We start from the raw sequence: 17,351 nt of genomic DNA on the forward strand, positions 1-17,351 counted from the left end.
GAACGCAAGTGTGTACGAATTGACTCATTCTTGTTGTCTCTATCGGTGGAGATGTATTTATTTGCTCGGCGTCAATTGGACAGCGGAATTGGTCCGTTCGTTCAAGGCAGAGGATTGGTAATCTATTATGCATGTCCTCTTCCATTGCGCCCTCGACAACAGGCATATCGCACTTCTATACCCAGTCAACTCCATTGCGACAGGCAAGACTTCCAAAGGTCCAGACTGCGAGTGTAGAATTAGCTCCGAATCCCCACGCCGGCTAAGATTTTAGGAAGGAAACGTGACGCCGAACCCCCGAAATGCCCCGCATGACGCAGTCTCCTCTGTAGATCCTCTCGTTCTATAAATTCCCCACAGCCCTTCCATTGATGCTCTATCATTCTCCTATCCAATTCAATCCAGCAAAACAAATCTCACATTGACACAATGGCTTCAGAAAGAGTAGCATGGCTCGGCCTGGGCAACATCGGCCGGGTAAGTAACTACCTCCCCGTGTAGATATATATATACATCATATCAATTAATATCAATATTTCTCCAAGAGATACTAACATCCCACAGGGTATGAGCCGCAACATCGCCCTGAAAGGCCCCCAGACCACGCCCATAATCCTCTACAACCGCACAACATCCAGAGCCACCGCTTTTGCCGAGTCAATTGGGTCCAACAAAGCCACCGTCGCCACCACCATCCCCGAAGCCGTGCAACAGGCTACAATCACCTTCATCTGCGTCGGCGATGACCAAGCCCTCGACCAGATCATCAACACCATCGTCTCCGACTCCTCCTTGGATCTCACCTCCAAACTCATTGTCGACTGCTCCACTGTCCACCCCAACACCTCCCGCCGCATCCACGCCACCCTCCTCGAGCGCGGCGCCACCTTCGTCGCCTGCCCCGTCTTCGGCGCCCCCAACATGGCCGACGCAGGCCAGATGATTGTTGTCCCGGCCGGAAAGCAAGAAGCAATCGACAGACTGCAGCCGTTCTTCGAGGGCGTCACGGCAAAGGCTACCCTCCCCTTGCCCGGCGACGACGTCGGCCGTGCCTCCCAGCTCAAGATCCTAGGAAACACTTTCATCCTCAACACCGTTGAGACCGTCGCGGAGGGGCTCGTGCTGGCAGAGAAATCCGGCCTCGGTGCCGACATGTACCAGAAATGGATCCACACGTGGCTGGGTGGGCCGTTCGCGAAGTATGCGGATCGCATGGTCGAAGGCGATTACCACAAGCGTGACGAGCCGTTGTTTGCGGTCGACTTGGCTAGGAAGGATCTGGGTCATGCGACTAGTATTGCGCAGGATGCGGGGATGAGATTGAGGAGTGTAGAGGTTACTGATACGTATTTGCAGGAGGTGAAGAAGGAGAAGGGCGTGAAGGGTGATGTTGCGGGTGTTTATGGGGCGATTCGAAAGGAGTCTGGCTTGGAGTATGATAATTAATGGATTATATGCTTATAGATTTAATTGATTTGTGATACTCAGTTTGTTAGAAAATCAGGTTTAGGAATGTAAGGTATAACACCCTGCAGATAAAAGAGTAGTATTACAATACGCCCCAGAGATTAAAAAACTTCTAGACACATAATCGCATATACAGATCTGATATCGTCAAAAGAATGTCCCACCGTACCCTACCATAGCTTGTTTTTGTCCAAGCCGTGTATTGTAAAGCCTGCTGCTTACGAATAGTTGTACTTTGGTGCTTGAACAGTCAACTGTATATTCTCTTCATGGTTCAATCCAGAAGACTGACGAGAAAGATGCGAACCTGCTAATACTTTGCATTGTTTGAACTGATATTTAATTCAACAACGGAATGGCCCAAGCAACATCATCGAAGCGCATGCGTTGCTGCATGTTTATTATGAAACGACTTGATATCCGAGAAGGTTGCAGACGAGACAAAATTCAATATAGGCATGTAATGAGATACCAGGAATCTTATATTCGAGCAAGATAGCTTCTATGTCTCTACAGCCTTGCCCCTCAGACAGGCACTTTTTAGTCCCATTTTTTGTCGACCAATTAGAGTTCAGGGCGCAAGCTCAGATTGCCAATAGCTATAATATAACTGATGATAATACCTTAGATATGTGTACATGTTTCCCCGGGAGAGGATAGCTACCTGGTAATGTCTCGGGTTGTGTGTTTGGGGAATCGACGCGTCTGATTGCGAATAGATGATATACACTCCCTCCCGACTCCCCCAACTCAGATGCTCCTACGGGGCCACACTCCTGTGTATGTTTCTGGTTTCTGTCGTTGTCAGTGCTCATTGTTCGTAGGTACTACGATTGCAAATCTTGAGATTAACCAGTTGCGTGGCCTGTCCATCGGATCTGCTACCAGGAGATACTCAGGAGGTGCATTACTTAAAACAGTAATACAACCTTCGACCGAGCCAGCTTATGCGGCGTGCTTGAGGAGCTGGAGTGTGAGCAATGCACCAGGTTAAAACTGGACTATGGCAAGCCCAGTCTAATCTTAAAAGGTCCCGCCCGAAACCCGACTAGAGATATTCAAGCGTATTTCCGTTGCGTCCATACTTGCCACTAAAGCTGCATTGCCATTGATGAATGCCACCGTGCTTTCAAGCAATCTTTTGAAAAAAGTACTGCAAGCTGATATGCCTTGGCTCTGAGAGCTCCAGGATACTGGCACGTTTCACTCTAGGGAGTCGGTGTCTCGACTCTCCCTGACGCTCCTGGATCTTTTCAAAAGTCTCAGTATAAGGAAGGGACATGGACCTATATTCCTGGGCTTGTCAACCGGAAGAGGATCTGGGATGTTTGCAAGCAGATCAGAGAATATTATGCAGGAGAGGAAAAATGATGGCACTGATAAACAATTATTATTCATAGGATGCGAAAAGGATACTGGCGGGTTTGTGGAAGGAAGCGCCGATCTCTTGGTCAACATCAAGCCAAGAAATACCAATGGTTCTTTCAAAACGCTACTGCTGAGGAAATCCGAGTAGAGGGGGGTTTTTGAGTCAGCGGTTTTGGCGGAAACAAGGGAAACTCAACTATTAACTTAATCTCACATGCCTAACATTCAGGCTCTCGCGAAGCGTAGCAAGAATAAGGTAGCCTGCATCAAAAGTATGCTTCAACAATGCCCGCTGAACTCAATGAGAGGTAGAGAAACAGTACACCGCCACGCTGATCATGGGATGAGGGAATTTTGTTTGGCCATTGTCAGAACGCCAAAAGCCAATGCTAAAACCAATAGGAGGTCAGTAGGGTCTGCCTAGTTCAAGCGGGTTGTGTATATCTGCTCCTATGTGCGCCAGCGCATGCGGAGATATTGTGCCGACATCGGAAATGCGACGAGAAAAGTTCTTGGATGTTGTGAAGATGAGTTCTCTCGCACCTAGAGTAGGATTCAGGTGGCTAGGTGAGTGGAGTGCTAATATGAGTTAACAAACGAGAATGGGCAAAAGCCCACGAACACTCTGGTGTATTTTATGGGTCGTTCTCTATTCTGGGTAAAAAATTCCCGATGAGCTGTCGAAATTGTTCGGACATCCTTCCAGTTTACCGAAAATTCGCAACATGTGCGCAATGCCGAACGCGCGTTGGCCGTAGTCAGCGGTCAGTTTCAACATGTGGAGGTTTGTTTCTAATTGTAGCCCGAGGGACAAGCTCCCTAGGCCCGATAGATCGGCTGTGGCGGATTTCCATTCTGGGTACATCTCCAGGAACCAGACTTCGAAGGTCAACTTTTAAGAGCTCACACGGAGTCCCAAGGAACGGCCAAGCGGGCTCGAAGATTCGGTTACCCACCAAAGCTTAACGGTTGGTTAAGCTTCTCGGATGGCCTTGATTTTGAGGTAGCTTCTCCTGCAGATCCAACTCATTTATTGGCTTAAGTGTTAGTAATAGTTCTGAAGATCCTCTTCATGTGTCAAATCTAGAATCTAGGATAGGCCATTTGAGATGTAGTATGATTCGATGGCGCAATGCTTGTCGGAGGAAAGCCAGCGATTCCATCAATGAAAGGATGAAGAATGGATCAAGAAGAGAAAGAAAGTCAACGATGCGGCTGGGATTGACAACGGGTAGGGTAGGGCATTGAGGGAGGGGCGCCTGAGGATCTCCCGCGGGAAGGCAAGGTACCGGCGGATCATTGCCGCTTTAGTCAACGTCCTCAGGCATTTCTTGGAACACGGATCTGCATACTTCATGTTATCTTCGTCTCAATATCACATCATAGCAACCATGTCCCATCACGCCATAGGTCCTGGACATGGAAATTTTTGTAAATTCTCCGCATGATTCGAATTTAGAATCAATTCTGTGTCGCTTCTTACATCGAACACATAACAGACAGACCCTTCTAGCCCCGTCTCCTATCTCCACATGATGGGTCAACCCCCCAACTCTATAGCGGTGACTCCTACCATGAACACCTCAAGGGGTCCCGAAAATTTTTCTGATCTACAAACTGATCCATCGGGTAGGTCCCCCGGACACGGATCCCAATTCCAAATAGGGCTCATTCTCCCTACCGTTATCATATTCTAGTTCCACCAAGCTCCTGCCATGGCTGGTTTCGACCCTTCATCCTCCACTCAAGACACGTCAACATTCATAGTGAGCAAGTTCCAGGTGGGTAACACTATAGAGCCACATGCCTGGGCAGCTAAGTAACTGTGGGATATCTCGAAAGGGATACCTGAGTACCCAGACGCCGCAATACATCATGTGGGGATCATTAGGTGTCCTAAGCATAACCTATGTGGATCATGTGTTGATAGGCCCAGCTAATTGGCATTGTCTGAGGCAGAGCTGGAATAGAGCCGATCCATGCAAGGGATTCCTGTGGAAACGCCACCCTTTTTGCTTGTTCCCTACCCGTGCTGTGCGCCTGATATTTTTAATTGTATGTACGTACCCACCATGTATCATGGTCCAGGCGTTTCAAGCTGTACAGAGCACTGGAGCCCTGGCCGGCTAGACAGCAAGGGTCCGGCATACCAAGAATTGTCCGACTGTATGGACGCGCGTTCAGTCCAAAATCAGGGTAGCATCATGGTGGTCATCTCCGATGAAATGACTCCAATATTACATTTGCTTGTGTCCACTTAAGATATTTAGAAGACCATGATGGCCCGCTTGTTAATGTCGATTCTATTCATTTCATCCCCAAGGATCTTACTATTCCTATTCCCTTCGTGATCGTCATGTCGACGCAGTCTTCCGGTGGTCCTGACAGCTCGGTCGAACCCAGCCCTGAATCTAGCCTGGAGTGTCTGGGGTCCTTTGTCGAAAAAGAAAACGCTCGTGTGAGGGTTGAGTGCCGCGACGTTGAGGCCGGTGAACAGTCCCAAGATGAGCTTGACAGTCTTGTCCACTGGGATGGCCCCGACGACCCTCGGAATCCCATGAACTGGTCCGATGCTCGGAAATGGCTCATTATTGGCCTGATATCAGTGAGCAGCTTCAATACGTATGTCTGGCTCCTTTTGAATTCTTAAAGCTCTACGGCGGGTATACTAACAACTGTTAGGTCTCTGGTCTCCACCATTTTTGCTCCCGGTGTCCCGGAAGTTCTGAAGGAGTTCCATATTGACAACTCTTCTCTTGCATCTCTCATGGTCTCTATCTACGTGATGGGATCAGCAGTGGGGCCTCTTGTACTTACACCAATTACGGAAATGAGTGGAAGATTACCAGTGACACACGGAGCGAATATCCTCTTCATGATCGCGGCAATAGTCTGCGCATCCAGCGTCAATATTTCCATGCTCATTGTTTCTCGACTAATCATGGGAATTGCCAGCTCAGTGCCGGTAACAGTTGGAGGAGGGTTTGTTGCTGACATGATTCCTATGGAAAAACGGGGAACTGCAATGACAATATGGACCGTGGGACCCTTGCTTGTACGTATAACTAATCATTGGTTTGTCCTTTGTCTAATGTTGCTAACCCTGACTATAGGGCTTTGTAATCGGTCCTATATTCGGAGGCTACATGGTGGAGAATGTGGGATGGCGATGGACTGTGTGGCTTGAGGCAATACTGGTAAGTTACTGTTCCTATACTCGCGCTCAAATACAGCAAAACTAATACTGTGTAGGGAGGCCTCGTTGTTATTGCATCGTTGATATTCCTCCGTGAGACGTATGCGCCAACGATACTACGACGCAAAGCAATCAGTCTCCAGAAGGCTACTGGGCAGCACTATTACACCAAGTTTGACTCTGAACGCACAGCTAGCCAGATGCTTTTGACATCGCTGACTCGACCAATCAAATTCCTCTTTCTGTCGCCTATTGTCTTGATCGTATCCCTTTACAGCGCCGTCACTTACAGCTATATGTACATTCTTTTCACTACCTTCACCGACGTCTTCGAGAACGTCTACGGTTTCAGCCCAGGTCAGGCAGGCCTTGGATATCTGGGCCTTGGGATGGGCTTTTGCGTCGGACAGATCACAGTGGGCTACTACTCTGATCGACATGTCAAAAAGCAAGAAAAGATCCACGGCCAGATGAAACCAGAGCACCGCCTTCCACCTCTTGTTCTTGGATGTTTTCTAGTCCCGATTGGCCTGTTCTGGTACGGCTGGTCTGCACAGTATAAGCTTCATTGGATCGTCCCCATTATTGGGACTTTCTTCATTGGTACAGGGATCTTCTATGTACACCTCGTTACTCAGGTGTATCTTGTTGATTCATATACCCTCTACGCCGCTAGTGCTGTCTCCGCTGAGCTGGCCTTGCGATGCGTTTTTGGTGCCACTATCCCTTTAGCCGGTACGCCCTTGTACGAAACACTGGGCCTAGGCTGGGGAAACACCCTCCTTGGTTTTATTGCGCTTGCCTTTGCACCGACATCGTTCTTCTTACTGAAATATGGGGAAAGCATCCGGACCAACCCCAAATTCATGCCAAAGATGACCTAACTTCTTTTCTTTGCCGCATGTGACTTTGACTTCTTTGGTTATTACTATGAGCTTTTATTGCATATAATTGGCGTTCATTTTGATGTGACATGATATAGAGCGTTTGCTTTCGGGATTAGACCGAGGTTGTGTTTAGCGATGTTCTTGATCTTACTTTACTTGTTATGGGGTTGCTTTTTCATACATTGATACAACATCTGAGCGACTGAAGCGATTTGATTTTTTGTCTGGCTTCCTCCTGAGACTTCACAGTACATACTATCGCAATATCATTACATGGCAAGTCTCTAACAAACTGCATGAAACAATATTACCTTATCCATATACTACTATGATAGGTACTCTTGTATGCTTGGTGGATCCAATAAAACATGCAGATCCCAATAGTTCACAGATGTCTCTGGAATGTGGGTACCCTTCCCAATCTGACCATCACATACCTGTAACATAAACTGCTCACTTGAGAACTCGGACAATCTAACACTAGCCCGCCAATACAATCCCCGATCATTGAGTCTCCTCCGGTACAGAGTGGAAAGTAAGCTTATACTTCCCGCTAAGTTAAGCTCGGATGACATGCTTGGCGAACCGGTTCTGACATGTAGCCATGTATGAAATAGTAAATCATTACGTCGGTGGCTGGGTTCCATATTCGGCAGTGGCTGGATTAGCGACCCCATTAAAGGGATGGATGAGTTTTACTGTGGAGCAACGTGCAGACTTAATGAGTATCATATTATTGGCCTTTCAAAACAAGGACTGCTTGCATACACCCTATCATCATCTCCCCTCCTTGTTTGCATGTGTGTGATATCTCAAGTCTTTTATGCATTCCGCGAGACATGTACAGCTGTCCTTTGTACCCTTGTTAAATGGGGATATCCCATGCACAATGTTGTGCTACTTCTCCCACCAAGAGTATATCTTCGCATCCAGTGCATATCTCGCACGATTGATGCAGTCCGCGTCATCTCATAGGTCGGGGTCTTTGCAGGACATCATGGAGTTTCATGGTAACCTTTCCCTGGTTACTGCCCTGCGAGTAGGGCTACCCATTATTCGAAGCCATGTGGGCAATGGTCGAGGGTCTGTTGGCCAAACATGGTTGATATTGGTATTTTGTCGGCTTGACTATTAGTCGATTCTTAAGCTCTTTCCTCTCCGGTAGGATTGATCAAAGACTTTGGTAGTAGTAGTAGTAGTAGTAGTAGTAGTAGTAGTAGTAGTAGTAGTAGTACTAGAGACCTCAGTTAGATGCTTGATACGTGGTGGACGTGATGTCGGGGTTGGCGTACTCGGGCTCCCTCCAGTATTTTCTGAGATGGAAAGACGTAAAGAATTGACTCCAACAAGAAGATGATGCGCAGGCTTCTTCTTCTTCTTCTTCTTCTTCTTCTTCTTCTTCTTCTTCTTCTTCTTCACAGGAGATTCTTTGCGAAGACATACTATCAGCCCAGCAAGCTCAACATCCTTGGCTCCGAACTGTTTTCTTCTGAGGATCTTTGCATGTAGCTTGCCTGTAAAAGAAGGCCCGGGGAAAATGCGAGTTTGCTATCTGATATGGACCCTGGTTTATAAGCTAGTATTGGCTACGATAACAACAAAAGCGGTGAATCTTACAATTCACAAAATAATGGAAAGACACGTTGCGCAGGAGATTAATTGTGCGACTTAAGCAGTTATAATAATTAAATAGTTTACGCATTTCAAGTATCTATATCAGTTCAGGCATTTTAGGCAGGTCTGGCAGATCAGACAACTCAGTTCAAGTTTATAAAGTATATAGATTGAAGTATTTCAGGTAGATCAGACAGATTGGGCAGATCAGTCAAACAGTTCCAGCAGTTCCAGCAGTTCAGGCAGTTCAGGCAGTTCAGGCAGTTCAGGCAGTTCGGATAATTTATACTGCTTAAACTGCTTGGAATACTTAAATTGGTCTAGAATTAGATTTTGGGTCAGAATCGTGTGGTGGCGTGCACCAAAAAAATGCGCCAGAAACTGAAGGACGTTTTGTATACACTAAATTATCGGAAGCAATGTGGGCAATATTCGAGGTCTATTGGCTATCGTGGCTGATATTGGTGTTTTGCCAGTTTAGTATTGGTCAATTCTTGAGCTATTTCCTCTCCGGTAGAATAAATCAAAGAATTTCCAGGTAGCGCTAATGGCCATCTTCGGGTGGTTGGGCGTTTATGCGTGGTAAGCGTAGGCTGTGATTTCAAGATCGAAGATTAATAATGCCCTAACTAAGACATCCCGTTCATCACTGATTCTAAGACCCCGTATGCTTTGGGGTTGGATGATAATTCTCCTTGTGGGACCAGGGACTCGATAGGGTGGGGATGCTCAGAAGAAGATCCTCCGATTTGGCCTCGCATATAAGTTGAACAAATTTGTACCCAGTGAGCTTCAACCAAAAGGCGTATGGTGCCTGAAGATCAAAGTCATGGACTGTGTCTCGTAGGCGGCTTCTAATTTTAGCCCAATCTCTCTGGGCAGCTTCAAGATCCAGTCACAGAAGTCTGCTATTTGGTCGATAGAGAGGCTTTTTGCCAATCTGAATGAAAACACAGCGTACGTCGCTGGCCCCGGGGGTACATATACTGGGCCCCTTCGGATAAATCATATAATCGACTCCGTTCAGTATCTCCACTGATGGAAAGACGTAAAGAATTGGCGCCGACGAGAAGGCGATGTGCGGGCTTCTTTACGGGAGATTTTCTGCGAAGATACGCTATCAGCTCAGCGAGCTCAACATCTTTGGCTCCTGATTGCTTTCTTCTGAGGATCTCTGTATACAGTTTGCTTGTAAACGAGGCCTGAAGGCCCGAGAAAAAATGCGAGTCTGCTATCCTCATCAACGGCTGCAAGTATCTCGACGACTCTTTCATGACAAGTATACTCCCTAGTCACCAGATAGCTATAGCAGGAGTCGAAGATAAATACGATATCAATGTTGTGGGAATCGGTTACGACGGGCTTGGAGTCCACTAGATCCAACATGTTTCTATTCACGTTGAAAAAGCTTTCTTCCTGTGGAATTACAGAAGTGTAATTCATCATTCCAGTTCAATCCATGGCCACCATAGTGAATCAAAATGATAGTTCGCCCAGTCATTATCATGGCCTGGCAGATAAGGCCCCGAATCTTATCGGAAACGTCCCACCCAGGCGCATCTGCGTCGACTGGTATCACGTATTCTTCCGCCTTTGGGTAGTCAAACAGACGGAGGATAGCCTGAAAGTTGGCAAGATCCGTACAGGCATTGGTGTTGTCATCCTCCCACGAAATGGACAGCGAAAGGGCGTTCGCGAACTGGCGGTGATGTTGATCAACTAGCTTTTCCATTAGGGGCTCGAAATTCTCGAGGGCTAAAGCATCACCTGGTGACAACAGTGCTGACATGACGTTTACAGATGGTATTGATTCGTTTAACTTGCAAAAAGAGTCAATAGATTGGACAAAATATATAATGAGTCAGATCAGATTTGGAGTGAAAAGAGCAAAGCGAGGGGTAATAAATGGAATGGAATAGTCAAGACAAGTAAGTCACACAGATGTGTGACCATGCCAAGTGAAGAGACAGTCTATAAAGCTATCAGGCTCAGTGAAGGTAGATACTGCTGTATATTTCGGTCATATAAAGATTATCTAGAAGTATATCCAGTATCATACAGTATCCTAAATCCACCTCTTTCTATCTATTATATAGCGTTAATCCGCGACTGCTGGAAAACAAAGAATATACAGGAATCGAGAATGCACAGAATAGATTTCGACCTAGCTTATAGTATATATATGGATATTAGCAAACGAATAGTTATCTTGTAAGGCACGCGGTGAACTTAGACTATCCAGTGCGCTACTTAGGAGGTTCTAGGGTCCACGAGTGTGGTCTTCTGGTAAAATTCGCCTAAGCCCTAGATTAGGTGCCTTACATATATCTATGGATTTATATAATTAAAGTTATTTCTATGGAAATACCGCAAATCCATGCCGGATGTCTGCGGGCAGGTGGCCACGATAATGCGTGTGGTGCTGTGAGCATGATTGAGCCACTTTGCCGATCTTTCGTTGACCTACGTCCTGTGCTCGAAGGTCTCTTGATGGGAATTATATTGGACCCGGCGCTAAGGATTGATGTTACTATGTCAGATTTATACTAGATTCAGCCGTGCTCACTTTTAACTACGTAGCAACGATCTGGAGAACTCGACCTACAAATCTCAAAGGACTCAACGGAGTTCAAGCGTTCATTTGCGTTCTTATATACACAAAGCAACGAGTGAGTAAGACCTCCTAGCCAAGAATCTGTCTCTTCTTCAACCAAGTCTTCTTGCTGCCATATCATCTAAACCCTTGCACTTTGACCATCAATTTGGACAGTCTAACGTCGAGGCTAAGGCTATCTTCCGGTGTTGGTGGCCCAGATGGCCTGGCCAGTGTACAGAACGACGTTACCATCGTTCTGCACAGCACAGACAACTGAGCTGGGGTCCGATGACCCGGTGGAATCGGTGTGCCAGAGGGGTGTGTTGTTGTTATCGCTAGATAGAAGTTAACCGGGAAGGGCTTTACAATCAAACTCGATGTCTTGAAAAAAGGCGGAAGGAAAGTTGAACACAAGGGGAAAGGTAAACTTACTACATAACAAGATTCCCATCGGGTTGCATATGGATACCCTTGACATCGTACCTCTGCTCGTCTGTGTTCTGGAATACACATTCGCCGTTCACGTAAACCGCGATCTTGCCATCCTCTTGCATTTTCAGCTCAGTCTCGCCATTTTGACTCCATAGGCTCTGGCCAACTTCAAGCCATTCACCGTTACCAAGAGTGTTGGGCATGTTGAGAAAAGATGTAGGGAAATATAAACGAGGTGCGTTTGAGCGTGAGAGGAGATGGGTTGATGGATTTGCTTGAGAGACTGGAGTGTTGAGTTGGTCATGGAGGGGAGATGATGGCGTTTATATATCCATTTCCATATTCTTTTAGCCGTGAAATGCCGAGTCGACACCGCGCACTGCTATACTCTTGTGCTGGTTCAAGCCGGACAGACGGGGATCAATAGTCCTATGTTCAGCTCGCCACTCCCTCTGCATCTGCCCACCATAGTGGATTTTCCTATTGGATTGGATCTTTTTTTCAGCTCGACTCGTGCAGTTACGGTGGTGGGGAGAAGAGCGATGTTGGTGAGCAGTTTTCCAATTGTCATGACGTTGTGTGTTGTCTTTCGTTGCATCGTATTTCAAGGCGCAGGGTCATTGGGCTATGAATTTGAACTAGCGCAGCCCGTCAGACAGCTCAGCAGTGCAGGTCTGAAAGACCTGATCGCCTAGACTAGTGTGCCTGGGCGAACTTTTCCGGAATTGATGATTGGACTATCAGATCGGGATTGTGCCTTTCAGCTATGTTGATCACAGCCACAAGGCCATTTCCTATGGCTTCAACTGGGTCGGAGGGTATCCATCTGTTATGTAACATATTTGGTAGGCGGAGGTCTGAGCAATGAGTGTGATGTATTGATGGTTACATCAGTGATTTGGCGCACGAGGTGCCCACTGCCCGGCACAGATTCATTCGGATCGTAGGAAGTCAAGGGCTTTTCTGATGAGGCGGGGGAAGAGGTTTTGTTCATTGGATCCTCAGTCACCAGTGCTACTGTGGGGCAAAGTAGACGTGCATATAGTGAGCGCTCCGTGCGCAGCGACAATTATACTCGACGTTCAATCGGACAAAAAATGGATAGGAGCGGAGAACTAGCACCTTGTTGGTATATGTTGTGGACAAGATCCTTCCACCTGCCACGGTCGATATATATAAAGACAGGAAGGTGACCAGAGCGCGGTACATCGTTATCAGAAGTCAATATTTCAGTAGGAATACATGAAATGGAGATTTAGAACGGACTGTTAATGGCTTTTTTATAGATAGGCTAGAGATTTGCCCCTGTCAAGTCTTGGAGGAATCGACTGAGCTAGGGCGCAACGTCGTCAATTCGAAAGCAATGATCTTCCATAGTAACAGGGTTCAGAGCAATCGGGATAAAGGAAATATTCAAATTAACGAGAACTTGGCCTTGGTCTTCATGACGGTCTTACCAAAGTGATCCATGATAGATTATCGCTCCGCTATTATATAGTTCCATCGTATAGAAGTCAACCGCTTGATTGGCTGGCTATGTACGCCATAAAGCCGTCTCCAGGCAACTGCATCTGATTGCCTCAGGCCTTTACTACCGTCGCCCCAATACTCAGTATAAACACAACCCCTACCTCTTGGTTTAAGAAAACCCATGGTTATGGCCTGTGTTGTCGAGATTCAACATTTACCTCTCTGCCTTAACCTCCGATATAGCAGAGCCACTTCACCTGTAATGAATACTCGACCCAGATAGGATTCTCTAAGCAACCAGCTTCTATTACCGACAGGGATTCCCCGCTTATAGAATATAGACCATACTGGGGAACAAGCTGAACACATAAGATAGCTATACATTATATAACTGTTAAGAGAGCAGTATCTCAACAATTGGCCGGCTGGCCCAATGGCAAGGCGCTTGACTACGAATCAAGAGATTGCAGGTTCGATCCCTGCGTCGGTCATCTGTTTTTGCATTTCTGGCTCAGAGAACCAGAAATTTTTGTTCCTTTGACCATTTGGGTTGGCTTATCCACCGTGAAAACTCGACACTAGTGCTGTGGATCTCCAGGCCAAGCTTTGTGCCGATGTTGCCGGACGGCGCTATGATTGGCCAATGATCGTCCAGTATGCCTGCCACCTTCAATAAACATCACGAGGTATTCTAATGCAGCACGAAACCTGCCATAGACAATCAAGCCGAGAGTGGCACATTATCGACATTCCCAGGAGTGCATCACTCTGGAACCTGGATTCCCTATATTCCCAATGAACCCACTACAGCTTTCCTACTAAATGTCGACATGTCGAGCTCCATGATCAGTAATATAGATTGTAATACAACACTCAACTCACATCCTAAAACAATCACAACCCTCCAAACAATAAATTTCAAGATAAAGAAAAACTCACAGCAGTAAAAGAGCCCCAAAAGACGCCTCCCCGTCAACCCAAAATACTCCCGTTCCCGCATACCAACAAACGACGCGAGACATAAACAAGGAATGAAGGGATGAGACAACAATCACGGAGTATATGAGCGGAAAACACTCCCAAATCCCTCCCAAAGGCCTGATCTTCCTGCTCCCTGAAACTCTTGTGTCCCATATCGACTGCAATCTCTGGGTACCAAAACGTATGGCATCTCCCCCACATTCGCTGTCTCTTGAATGGGTTGCGCTAACAAGCCGTGGTAGATTCTTTGACCAGACTCGTTCACAATGAAGCTCTCCGTTGCCGTCCTTTCTCTCTTCCTTGCGGCTTCGATGGCTATGCCGGCTCCTGTATGTTTCCTTTTTTTTTTTTCTTTTCGTTCGAGTTAGCTGGATCCTGGGTTGCCCGCTTGGGGACGTGGTTGAATGTTGACATGCTAATGGGGTATAGATGCAGCCGAACCAGATCCAGCCCCGACTCGAGTTTAACGATCTTAAAGACTTGACGAGTAAGGAGGGCCTCACCAGTGTGGTCACGACATTGCAGAAGAGTGTCCATATTGCTGGCACGGAGCCGAACACGCGGTAACTAGGGAGATGGGGTCTCATATATACAATTTTTAATCTCATTCATGTATACGCCGGGTCAAGATCAACACTTTTGTTCAGACGCGGTCAACACAATGACTGTCATTCTTCATGCTTCGTAATTCATGGTTATGGCTAACATCACTATAATAAAAACATTGCATCGTATCGTAACAGGTCGAGTCTTCGTCGAATAAAGTTCCATACCAACATGCCCTCAGGAACGAGAAAGGCCCTAATGCGGTCCTTTTGAAAATCAAACATTAAACGATTGTGTGGGGTATCCCTTGGTGAGAAAATTAAAGTAGCAACACCGATCCTAATCCTCCAAGAAGTCGTCCACTTCCACTCTGGTTCCCAACGCCTGTTGCCCTTCCTTGATCATGGCCTGCAGCTGTCGATTCAAGCGGGCCAGGCTCGCATCTTCCTCGCGCTCCATGCGACGCTTCTGGGCCATGTAACGCTGCGTCTCCACCGACACAGGGGTCTCACGCGGCTTCGCCGGCGCGGAGAAGTGCGACTTGGTCGTTATCGACGCTGGTTGCGACACGAAGGTCCGCTTCACCGGCTGTCGTCGACGCAAATGGCCATACGAGGACGTCCTACGGTGGACTCGCCTCCGGGCCGATGGACTTGCCTCATAGCCGAACTCATCGTGGCCCACCACAACCCAGTTGTGATGCAGGTCGTCATCGATGTGATCGCCCGAAAGAGTCGACTCACTCCAACTATGAGTCCCGGCAGATGGGGAGGACAGATCATGTTTTTCCGTCGTTGGCTGCCACGAGTGGTCGTCAGGGCCCAGCGATACCGACGGATCACCAGCCGTCATCGAATACCCACGACCACCACCGGCGTAGAACCCGCGGAAGGCTCCCGACCAGCAAAAGTCCCAGACCTTTCCTACCACGTCCAAAACCGCGCGGCTCCAGCGCACGGGGGCGGTTTGAGGATAGTAGTCGTCGTCCTGAGTGATTTTCTCATCCTCCGGTCCCGACGGGGATGGTGCCACTACCGATGACGGATCTCGACGGCTGCGCTTGCGACGAGCCCCGGATGCATCGCTGAGCGACTCAACGCTGGAATCCAGGGGGAGGTTCAGCGGCGGGTCTCGATAGCGACTGGGTCGGTAGTCATGCTCGGCGGAGACGTCGTCTACTCCGGCGAGACGATCATCGGCGACAGCGAACGAGGTGGGACTGGATGGAGAATCGAGCCACGAGCGATGTCCGGACTCCACTCCCCGCACTCTCTTGCGGCTGGGGATGGCGATGGAGCGAAAAAGGGCCGACGAGGCGGAGGGATTCGGCGGCAGGAAGAGCTGCGAGGGAGCACCAGCAAGATCAAGTTGGGGAGGGATGGGCGAGTCGAGAACGAAGGAAGTGGTGGGCATCTCTTTCCCCTTGTGACAAACGTATAGTAACTTTTTTTTTCTCCTTTCCCTTTTTTGTTAATTTACTGGGAGGGTTGAATGTAGAAAAAGAGTGGTTGAGGAGAGTATACAGAAGAAAGGCAGGCGTGGGAGAGGGAAAAGAGAGCAAAGAATTTAGTCCATGAAGAAACGATGAAAATACGGGGGGCGGGATTAATTAGCTCGATTTTGGCATCCATTAACTTGTCTCACCGCAGCAACAAAACCTTTCACGGTTGCCAATGATTCACTCCCTAAGCCACTAATTACCCTTTTTTCCAAGCCTCTTATTTTTCCGGTGTCGTCGAACATCGCTTGGTTCATGCGCCATGGCCAATGGATTCTATCCATTCAGCAGGACATGTGAGCTCTTGCAGTGACCCAAGGCTTATTGGTCCACCGCTACTTCTAAGAAGGCGACTAGAACTACGAATCTACCTTAGTTTCATGTCGAGAGACGATGAGATTCACTGGTGGCGAGACCTATACTATACTATATACACCGCTTCCTCGGGATAGATCCTCTTGATCGCCCTACAGCTTTTGGCTCGCCCACTGCACTCCTGCAGCCTCCAATCCTTCTTCGCCGTCCACCAAAACACACCAACCCTCACTTCCCGCTCCCCCATCGCCTGCGATCACTGCCGGAAAGTGCTTGTGGGCGAACTCCAGGACGGCATCATCAAACGTTCCGGGCTGCAACCACACGGCCGGAATTCCCACTGAATGAGCCTCCTGGAGCAATGGCAGAGTGATCGCTGGCGGGGTCACAACCGACAAGGATGTTTGCGAAGGTGTAGGCAAGGCGCTGGGCGATGCGACCGTATCGTAGGCACGAGAGGGCAGTTCAATCTGCGGTGCGCGAGGATTGAGAGGAGTGACAGGGAGGGAATGCTGGTGATACCATGCGAGGACTAATCCATCAGTATATCGTTACTTAGTGATCGGTTAGAGCTTGGGGGTTCATATGCCTACTCTTGTAACCAAACTTGTTGCTGTCGTTACTTGCGCCCGCAACTGCAAAGCGCGGGGAGGAGAAGAAACGTTTGACTGCCTCCATATTGACTGTGATTGAGGAAATAAAAGAGAGGGAAGAACAGTAAGATAGTGACTAAATAGTCTCAAGAGGAAACCCGGAAATGAGTACAGAAAGAAGAGGAATGACGAGAGTAAAAAGGCGGGGAAATAGTTCCGGGGAATCTAGATTCAATTGATTTAAATCATAAATCCTCGGCTGACTGACTTATCGTTATCGCGGACAACTCCGCAACTCTTGTGAAATTACATACAATCTTTCATCGTCCTCGGTTCGTCCAACTCGCTCGTTTCGCCCTCGTCTGTCACTCTCTTCTCTAGATAATCC

The 17,351-nt window shown here is 47.7% G+C and overlaps 6 protein-coding genes across 6 annotated transcripts; 2 read left to right on the forward strand and 4 right to left on the reverse strand.

Moving 5' to 3' along the window:
* Positions 1-429: 429 nt before the first annotated feature.
* On the forward strand, positions 430-1,446 carry ANOM_005028 (NAD(P)-dependent oxidoreductase; the record flags this gene model as incomplete). Its single annotated transcript, XM_015550285.1, has 2 exons — positions 430-477; positions 565-1,446. 2 exons carry the CDS (start codon positions 430-432, stop codon positions 1,444-1,446), a joined length of 930 nt encoding a protein of 309 aa, XP_015407899.1.
* A 3,745-nt stretch (positions 1,447-5,191) lies between these two features.
* ANOM_005029 (MFS transporter) lies at positions 5,192-6,915 on the forward strand (the record flags this gene model as incomplete). Its single annotated transcript, XM_015550286.1, has 4 exons — positions 5,192-5,457; positions 5,518-5,890; positions 5,949-6,032; positions 6,088-6,915. 4 exons carry the CDS (start codon positions 5,192-5,194, stop codon positions 6,913-6,915), a joined length of 1,551 nt encoding a protein of 516 aa, XP_015407900.1.
* A 3,007-nt stretch (positions 6,916-9,922) lies between these two features.
* Positions 9,923-10,321, reverse strand: ANOM_005030 (uncharacterized protein; the record flags this gene model as incomplete). The annotated part of the gene is made up of 1 exon (XM_015550287.1): positions 9,923-10,321. The coding sequence occupies one exon, from the start codon at positions 10,319-10,321 to the stop codon at positions 9,923-9,925; it is 399 nt and encodes a 132-aa protein (XP_015407910.1).
* A 1,000-nt stretch (positions 10,322-11,321) lies between these two features.
* ANOM_005031 (lectin) lies at positions 11,322-11,763 on the reverse strand (the record flags this gene model as incomplete). Its single annotated transcript, XM_015550288.1, has 2 exons — positions 11,322-11,463; positions 11,561-11,763. The coding sequence occupies 2 exons, from the start codon at positions 11,761-11,763 to the stop codon at positions 11,322-11,324; spliced, it is 345 nt and encodes a 114-aa protein (XP_015407909.1).
* A 3,133-nt stretch (positions 11,764-14,896) lies between these two features.
* Positions 14,897-15,970, reverse strand: ANOM_005032 (uncharacterized protein; the record flags this gene model as incomplete). Its single annotated transcript, XM_015550289.1, has 1 exon — positions 14,897-15,970. The coding sequence occupies one exon, from the start codon at positions 15,968-15,970 to the stop codon at positions 14,897-14,899; it is 1,074 nt and encodes a 357-aa protein (XP_015407912.1).
* Positions 15,971-16,435: 465 nt separating this feature from the next.
* Positions 16,436-17,122, reverse strand: ANOM_005033 (CoA-binding protein). Its single transcript, XM_015550290.1, has 2 exons — positions 16,964-17,122; positions 16,436-16,902 (listed from the first exon to the last, which is right to left on the reverse strand). The coding sequence occupies exons 1-2, from the start codon at positions 17,046-17,048 to the stop codon at positions 16,523-16,525; spliced, it is 465 nt and encodes a 154-aa protein (XP_015407911.1). The 5' UTR covers positions 17,049-17,122; the 3' UTR covers positions 16,436-16,522.
* Between the last annotated feature and the right edge of the window lie 229 nt (positions 17,123-17,351).

This window comes from Aspergillus nomiae (genome assembly GCF_001204775.2).
Source record: "Aspergillus nomiae NRRL 13137 chromosome Unknown contig00096, whole genome shotgun sequence".
NCBI lineage: Eukaryota > Fungi > Ascomycota > Eurotiomycetes > Eurotiales > Aspergillaceae > Aspergillus > Aspergillus nomiae.

Coding starts and splice junctions, on each gene's coding strand:
- ANOM_005033 (XM_015550290.1), bottom strand. CDS start 17,048: ATGGAGGCAGTCAAACGTTTCTTCTCCTCCCCGCGCTTTGCAGTTGCG. Junction 16,903..16,963: donor CAACAAGTTTGGTTACAAGA/GTAGGCATATGA, acceptor CTGATGGATTAG/TCCTCGCATGGTATCACCAG.